The sequence below is a fragment of the Lineus longissimus genome, chromosome 15 (genome assembly GCF_910592395.1).
Source record: "Lineus longissimus chromosome 15, tnLinLong1.2, whole genome shotgun sequence".
NCBI classification, from domain to species: Eukaryota; Metazoa; Nemertea; class Pilidiophora; order Heteronemertea; family Lineidae; genus Lineus; species Lineus longissimus.
Genome location: NC_088322.1, coordinates 13,650,991 through 13,659,973, shown reverse-complemented (window position 1 = coordinate 13,659,973; position 8,983 = coordinate 13,650,991). Strand labels below are relative to the sequence as shown.

Sequence of the window (8,983 nt, the reverse complement as noted above, 5' to 3'; positions counted from 1 at the left end):
CCCTTATGTAATGACACCTTGGAGACCAAGTTTCGGTCCGATTCGTTTCATGGTTTGGCCACCAGGGGGCCAAACGTTAAAAGTGAAAATATGCAATATCTCCCTTAATAGTAGTCGGGAAATTTTGAAAAAAATATGGTAGGTACTTCTAGCAAAGGTGCATCATATATCCTCCGGGTTTTTGATTTGACCTCCTTTTCAAGGTCACAGAGGTCAAATGGTGTAAATTGGCCGTTAGGATGTAACGATGGCACGTTTCTAAACTGCAATGACTATTGATACCAAATTTGGTACACACTTACCCCTTAGTCAGGTGATCTCAGGGACCGAAGTTTGGTCCAATATGATTCACCACTTGACCACCAGGGGGCAAAATCCAAAAACCTTAAAAATGTGATTATTCCTTAACTTCTTGCCCGATTGCCACCAATTTTATATCATGGGTACATCTAACCACCATACAGTATATGTCACCCAGGTTTTTAATTTGACCTTCTTGTCAAAGTCACAGAGGTCAAATGGCGTAAATTCGCCGTCAGGCCGTAACTATGGCACGTTTCTTAACTGCAATGACTATTGATCACAAATTAAGTACACATGTACCCCTTGGTCAGATGATCTCAGGTACCGAAGTTTGGTGCGATCTGATTTGCCGTTTGGCCTCCAGGGAGGGGGCCAAATCCTAAATTCTTCAAAATGCCATTATTCCTAGTAATGACTTGCCCGATTGGCACCAATTTTATATCATAGGTACATCTAATTCTAACAACCATTCAATGTGTCACCCGGGTCTTCTTTGATTTGACCTACTTTTCAAGGTCACAGAGGTCGAATGTTATGTAAATTGGCCATTTTGGGGAAATTGTAATTGCTTGGACCTACATCAAACCTAACACTACATGACACAATACCATGCTCTTTATCCATCTTTCCTCCACATGAGGTGAGCACAATGGCCCTGGCCATTTCATCTAAATGCGCCGTCTGTTACGATCCACAGAGTGTCACTTGGACGAGGTAGCGTGATAATGCGATTTGTTCCAAGTGTTTTCTGAGCGCTTTTGAAGGCTTCACACAGTTCGACAGACCAAACAATTTTCTCTTTGGACTCGCGGCCGGCGGTAGCTTGGTCTAACAGAGTGAGTACATCGGAACATCTCGGGATAACGCGGGCAAGTACCTTATAGGCGCCAATGAAAGACCTTAGGTCCTTCACTTTCTCTGGGAGATTGCAATTCGAGAGGGTTGCGATGCGATGGGGGCTAGCTTGGAGGGTACCCAGAGACCAGATCCATCCAAGGATGGTTGTACTCTTAGGAGCGATAATCGTTTTGGGGGCTGAAAGTGCGAGACGATTGATATGCAGGACGTGTAGGAACTTCTTGAAGTTAAGGAGGAGCTCCTCTGGGGTGTCTCCACCGATGTAGAGGTCATCGGCTATTTTAGCTACGATGCCTTCTTGAATGAGGTGTCCTACAACGCGAGACATTAGTTCCTCAAGTGCTGTTTCAGAGCCGGGCATGCCCATCGCCGATCGAGTGTAGACACGAACGCCGCGGAATGGGGTACAAACACCACAGTATTTCATAGACTCTTGGGAGAGGGGAATCTGATAAAACGCGCTGGTGAGATCTGGACTTGCTGGTCTCGCGGACTTGTTGTTCATTTCCCTATTGTAGACCTTTTGTGAAATCTATTACAAACTGATTTGGTCAAATTTCGCAAAAGGTCTACAATAGGGAAATGAACAACAAGTCCGTATCAACCTGTCAAGTTCAGATGCGACAAGCGCCTAGTTTTGGTAGAGCGGGTCACAAATGCATTAGCAAGTGTAGCCTATAAATCATTAAGTCTGCTTGGAATCATCGTACCTTCGAGCAACGAAGTATCATTTACAGGAATGTGATTTTTACATGTATCACCCTTTTCGGGCTGAAAACATTAGATTGTAAGACGCATCATTTATAAAGGGAGACTAATGGCAGGGGCCAGGTGATCAAGATTAAGGTACCCGGCAAAGCCACCAGGTGTCTACAGGACAACAGTATCCAAACTTCTATGTGGGATATTTTCATAAGCAGGTCAGACCAGTCCCCGGCTCCTCACCTGTGCATCTTAGTCACCTTGAGACCACCAATTGGACCCTTGCTCCTGCCTTTAGTTGCCCTTAAAGGGAAACATACTTTTCAATTTTGCTTGATTATATATACTTGGCAGTGATGGCTATCCATACTTTATAGTGGGTGGAATGGTAAACTATGGCTAGTCACACTTTCTCAGTATTATTCAACAGTTTATTGTAGGACTTGAATGAACAATGTTTTTGCATGATATTTTTGTATATAGCATCAATGGATATGTAATAAAACCATTTATAATGAAAGATTTTCTTGTTTTGTTGAGCTGACTAGTTGGTCATTCTGTGAACCGTGTCATGTCCTTGCTAATGCCAGGTGAGCCCCCTGGTCGGTAATCTTTGGACAATGTCACATCCTTGCCACTGCCTGGTGAGCTGCCTGTGTGATTAGTCTTGTTGTGGACAGCTCACCAGGCAGTGGCAAGGATGTGACATTGTCCACAACAAGACTAACTGCAGGCAGCTCACTAGGCAGTGGCAAGGATGTGACATTGTCCACAACAAGACTAACCACGCAGGCCGCTCACTAGGCAGTGGCAAGGATGTGACATTGTCCACAACAAGACGAACCACGCAGGCAGCTCACCAGGCAGTGGCAAGGATGTGTCTTGTTGTGGACAATGTCACATCCTTGCCACTGCCTGGTGAGCTGCCTGCGTGGTTCGTCTTGTTGTGGACAATGTCACATCCTTGCCACTGCCTAGTGAGCTGCCTGCGTGGTTAGTCTTGTTGTGGACAATGTCACATCCTTGCCACTGCCTGGTGAGCTGCCTGCGTGGTTCGTCTTGTTGTGGACAATGTCACATCCTTGCCACTGCCTAGTGAGCTGCCTGCGTGGTTAGTCTTGTTGTGGACAATGTCACATCCTTGCCACTGCATGGTGAGCTGCCTGCGTGGTTAGTCTTGTTGTGGACAATGTCACATCCTTGCCACTGCCTAGTGAGCTGCCTGCGTGGTTAGTCTTGTTGTGGACAATGTCACATCCTTGCCACTGCCTAGTGAGCTGCTTGCGTGGTTAGTCTTGTTGTGGACAATGTCACATCCTTGCCACTGCCTAGTGAGCTGCCTGCGTGGTTAGTCTTGTTGTGGACAATGTCACATCCTTGCCACTGCCTAGTGAGCTGCCTGCATAGTTAGTCTTGTTATGGACAATGTCACATCCTTGCCACTGCCTAGTGAGCTGCCTGCGTGGTTAGTCTTGTTGTGGACAATGTCACATCCTTGCCACTGCCTGGTGAGCTGCCTGCGTGGTTAGTCTTGTTGTGGACAATGTCACATCCTTGCCACTGCCTGGTGAGCTGCCTGCGTGGTTAGTCTTGTTGTGGACAATGTCACATCCTTGCCACTGCCTGGTGAGCTGCCTGCATGGTTAGTCTTGTTGTGGAAAATGTCACATCCTCGCTACTGCCTAGTGAGCTGCCTGCGTGGTTAGTCTTGTTGTGGACAATGTCACATCCTTGCCACTGCCTAGTGAGCTGCCTGCGTGGTTAGTCTTGTTGTGGACAATGTCACATCCTTGCCACTGCCTGGTGAGCTGCCTGCATGGTTAGTCTTGTTGTGGAAAATGTCACATCCTCGCTACTGCCTAGTGAGCTGCCTGCGTGGTTAGTCTTGTTGTGGACAATGTCACATCCTTGCCACTGCCTGGTGAGCTGCCTGCGTGGTTAGTCTTGTTGTGGACAATGTCACATCCTTGCCACTGCCTGGTGAGCTGCCTGCATGGTTAGTCTTGTTGTGGAAAATGTCACATCCTCGCTACTGCCTAGTGAGCTGCCTGCGTGGTTAGTCTTGTTGTGGACAATGTCACATCCTTGCCACTGCCTAGTGAGCTGCCTGCGTGGTTAGTCTTGTTGTGAACAATGTCACATCCTTGCCACTGCCTGGTGAGCTGCCTGCGTGGTTAGTCTTGTTGTGGACAATGTCACATCCTCGCTACAGCCTGCCAGCCCCGAAACTGCCTAGTTGGTCATATTTCAGAGGACAATGTCACAACCTTGCTTCTGCTTGGCCAGCTACACTTTGGACAATGTCACGTCTTTTCTACTGTACTGCCCGGCAAATATCTTGGTTGGTCATGTTTCATTGGACAAGTCATTACCCTGCTTTTATGGACTGGCAAGCTTTGGACAATGTCACATCCTAGCTTCTGCCTGGTGAGCTGCCTGGTTGTGGTCATGCAGTGGACAGTGACAGTGTGGTCAATTTGGATGAACAGTTTAAGAACCACTTGCTTGTTCTCGTGAATATCCATTTGATGTCTTGACAGTCCTGGAGTTTTGCATGGCTCCCCATCTTTTAGTCGAATACACCATCGCCCAGAGCTAGCACTGATCTATCTTCAGGATGAATATGAATATGAATATGAATATTTATTCGACCAACAAAATTTACAAGGTGCATTAATGAAATACATAATATTGATTGTGGTCGGGAGCAGAACAAGACCAGATTGGCCGCTTAATGCCTGCTCCCTTATGAATTACATGTAGTACAATGTTAATTATTATATACAGGATTTACAATTTAATTGACAAGACAGTTCTATTTTACAGTGAAGGAGTGAGTAATAACAGTTATAAGACGAAAAAAGTTTAACGAATGTCGCAAACATAGCAGTTGCGAATTTGGCACTTTTTATTATAGGAACCCAAAATTTCATTTTTGTAGTATGTTGAAAAGGATTTTAAGCTAAAATTTGAGTGGAGTTTGTTTAGAGTTTGTTTTGAGAGAGAATTATATAATTTAGTTAAACTGTATCGTGGTGTCATTTTGGCATATTCGTGTCTTACATTTGGTATTTTAAATTTATCATTAATTCTTGTGGGATAGTTATGAACATCACTGTTAAATGAGAAAAAATTGTGCATGAAGTACACTGGTAAATCCTTTTTTAAAAATCTATAGAGAAATTTTATTTCAATTAATTTGTGTAAGTCCGGTAGTTTGAGTAGTTTCAGCTTTATGAATAAAGGGTCAGTGTGACTAATAGGATGACTGAGAGTAATGGCACGAATAGCTTTGGATTGTTCCCACTGTACCCCTGTCTTCAGGATGGATTGTTCCCCACATACCCCTGTCTTCAGGATGGATTGTTCCCCCTGTACCCCGGTCTTCAGGATGGATTGTTCCCCAGAACCCGTCTTCAGGATGAATTGTTCCCCACATACCCCTGTCTTCAGGATGGATTGTTCCCCCTGTACCCCTGTCTTCAGGATGGATTGTTCCCTGTGTACCCCTGTCTTCAGGATGGATTGTTCCCCCTGTACCCCTGTCTTCAGGATGGATTGTTCCCCCTGTACCCCTGTCTCCAGGATGGATTGATCCTCAGAACCCGTCTTCAGGATGGATTGTTCCCTGGTACATCATTACCCAGAGCTAGAATTGATCCTTGTCTTCAAGATGGATTGTCACCCCAATAAACCATCGCCCAGAGCTAGCACTGATCTATCTTTAAGATGCTGCTGCCAGCAAATATATCTCATATGAATGGCGATTATGCTTTATTTTTGAGAGATTAACAAGAAATTTTCTCAAGTACATGTAATAGAAGAAGATACCAAGACAATGGTGAACATTGCTAAGAGAAAACGTAGACTCCGCATACATAATCACGCACAGCAAAGAAAAAATGACTTTCTTCCTGCAGTTTCGAACAAAGATTACACACAAATGTTTGCACATTCTATAAAGGCTTACAAAACGACAGGCATTTCAAGCAGTCCAGTGGCCTTGAGGATAAGAGTGTTGGCAAATAAAACCAGAGGTCTCGAGTTCGAATCCCGGTGAGAGGACCTTTTTATTCTTTTCCATCCAGAATTCTCTGCGAAGGTCCGCATCGTCTCAAGGCTTGCTGGTTTATGAAATCAAGCGAATCGAAGCATTGGAGGTCTATCATGTTTCAGCCCGTATTCAGAAGGGCCTTTTGGTCGTTTGAATTTCTTACTATTGCCGCATGGGGTGCTCTGGTTTTGTGCATGCCTTTCAGCTGAGGCCAAAGATTACCTAAGATCAATGCCCGAACTCGCGTCAGCAACCGCCCTAGAAACGGAAAACCCATCCAGGTGGTCTGCCTATGCTGCTCCACTCAGCGCGTGTACAACACGCTGCCACTGGGCAGACGACTATCGGGATGGTCACGTGTCAACGCTACTTTGAAGAAAATGACATTTGCTTGGGATTTATTGAAATATTTGGCCAACATGCGAAGTGAGGATATAATTCTCATATCCGAGCAGGTCTCATTCGAAGCTAAGATGCTTATTCCTCGTGTTCATGAAATTTGAGTGCCGATTTTTGTTCTGGTTTGATATGCAAAAATGGCGGGAAGAGATACCGGGTCAGAAGCAGACGAGATGGATATTTCTAAAGGGGAAAAAGGGATCACCCACTGCACAAAGGAGTTCGTTAGGATAGTGTTTTCTCCTTTTTGCTGCGCTGACGATAGGGTAAGATTAGCACTTAATACTTAGCCTTACTTACTTTACCGGGATCTTCATCCCGGGCGCGGGCAGTCTATAAGGCTGCAACACCGGATCGCAACACGTGGTCCATTCATCGTCCTCCCGTCGCTTTCTGCCTTTCCTTGGCAGCCCTTTGCGCCTCGTCCCACCGGCAACCAGCATTTACTAATAATTTTAAATGACATTGTCATGATGTCTGTTGTTTGGCAGCCTTCACTGTCTTCATCTTCCTCGTGCCTTAGGGCTACATGTACTTAGTTTGAAATGTCCGGTAGACACAGTCAGTATATATATAACTTTTCTGGGGCAAAGACTTTCAGGCCTTTCTAGTTCTAAAGGACCACAATTCGCTATATTCATCTCTATTCTTCATTGGGAGGAGGTACAGAGCGCCCCAGCTTTAGGGTAAGGGTGGTGTCCTTTGGCCAGCATTCCTCTCCATTCCTAATAAGGGAGCAGGTCTAAAACACATGAGCTGGTGTCTGGTCTCCAGCTCAGCAGATTTTAGTCAGTCTTTTCTGTGCTTCCTCCTCTTAGCTGCTGGCATAATACAAATCTCTTTAGCTAAACTAATGGGAGTGAGACACAGTCGTTAGAGGCTCATCCGTCAGTCTACGGAATACTCAAGCTGATAGTGATAATTACACGTCTTTTGGATGAATGAGCTTTCACTTTTTTCTGTATCTGAAAAGAAGGCAGGTGGTTTGTCTTCAGTTTAATCATGTAATGGGGTACTTAAAGAAAATGTTGAGAAATATTTAGAAATGTGTTTCTTCGAAAGTTTTTCCAAGGAAGTTGTTTTTCGACATGCTTGTGCAGCAGTTCACTTGTATTAGTAAGAAACCAGATTGTGATGGACCTTGGTTCTTCTTCATTGACAGAAAACTCCCCCTTTGTTTTGACTCCCAATAGCATTGGTTCACTATTTGTGACAGGCAACTAAAGACCTTATTTAGGTAACTGTAATAGCAATAAGAGGTTCCTTGGATATGAAGGCAGCCCATCACATTATAAAAATGCTCTAGACTAACTTGTTCATTTTGTGCTGATAATGTGCTAACCACCTACCACTGTCATTGGGTCACTAGTCAAATGCCAGAGTACAGTACTTCACCCTTTTAAGTACCCCTGTGTTCTTGTTGAAAGCATTTATTTTGGGACGTGCTGTATATATACATTATCTTTGGAGAGCAGGTGAAACACTACTTGGTAGGTAATAACACATCTACCTGATCACATCACTTTGACACCTCGTAGAAAAACATGCGACACATGAGAAGCAAAAATCTGTCAAAAATCAAAATATAGAATATCATACCAGGTGGATTTATTATGGAGAACATCTCTATTAAAGATACCCTTTGGGCTAACAAGTACTGTCCTTAATAGAGAAGTGTCCTGATTAGAGAGGTCAAAATAATGAAAATCACCAATTTGGGGCCAAAACTAGTGTTTGTAGAGAGAGGTGCCTGCCAATTAAGGGAGGGTCCAAGATGATTTGAGGCCAACAACATTTTGAGATCAGCTATTCAGACAAATTCTTTGAAAAATGTGAATTACAGGATTTGGGAGAATATCTGTGGAGTAGACTGTGGATGTCACTGTGTAGCAGGGGTCATCGGCTCTTTCTTTCCAACCTTAGAGCAGCCCTGAGACTGCCTTGGTGGAAGATGAGGTGGAAGGGACATTCTGATGCCTTACCTTCCAAGGCACTGCCCTGAGACTACCTTGGTGGAAGATGAGGTTGAGTGGGACATTCTGCTGCCCCACCTTCCAAGGCACTGCCCTGAAACTGCCTTGATGGAAGATGAGGTGGAATAGGACATTCTGATGCCTTACCTTCCAAGGCACTGCCCTGAGACTGCCTGGTGGAAGATGAGGTGGAAGGGACATTCTGATGCCTTACCTTCCAAGGCGCTGCCCTGAGAATGCCTGGTGGAAGATGAGGTGGAAGGGACATTCTGTTGCCAACCTTCCCAGGCACTGCCCTGAGACTGCCTGGTGGAAGATGAGGTGGAATGGGACATTCTGATGCCTTACCTTCCAAGGCGCTGCCCTGAGACTGCCTTGGTGGAAGATGAGGTGGAAGAGACCTACTGATGCCTCACCTTCCAAGGCACTGCCTGAGTCTGCCTTGGTGGAAGATGAGGTGGAGTGGGACATTCTGATGCCTTACCTTCCAAGGCACTGCCTGAGACTGCCTTGGTGGAAGATGAGGTGGAATGGGACATTTTGATGCCAACCTCCCAAGGCACTGCCCTGAGACTGCCTGGTGGAAGATGAGGTGGAATGGGACATTCTGATGCCTTACCTTCCAAGGCACTGCCCTGAGACTGCCTGGTGGAAGATGAGGTGGAATGGGACATTCTGATGCCAAACTTCCAAG

At 45.3% G+C, this 8,983-nt stretch overlaps 1 protein-coding gene across 1 annotated transcript; it reads right to left on the bottom strand.

Moving 5' to 3' along the window:
• Positions 1-967: 967 nt before the first annotated feature.
• Positions 968-1,666, bottom strand: LOC135499442 (uncharacterized). Its single transcript, XM_064790187.1, has one exon. It carries the CDS (start codon positions 1,664-1,666, stop codon positions 968-970), a length of 699 nt encoding a protein of 232 aa, XP_064646257.1.
• Between the last annotated feature and the right edge of the window lie 7,317 nt (positions 1,667-8,983).

Bases quoted from the DNA above. Each gene is read 5' to 3' on its own strand.
- LOC135499442 (XM_064790187.1), bottom strand. From the start codon at position 1,666: ATGAACAACAAGTCCGCGAGACCAGCAAGTCCAGATCTCACCAGCGCG.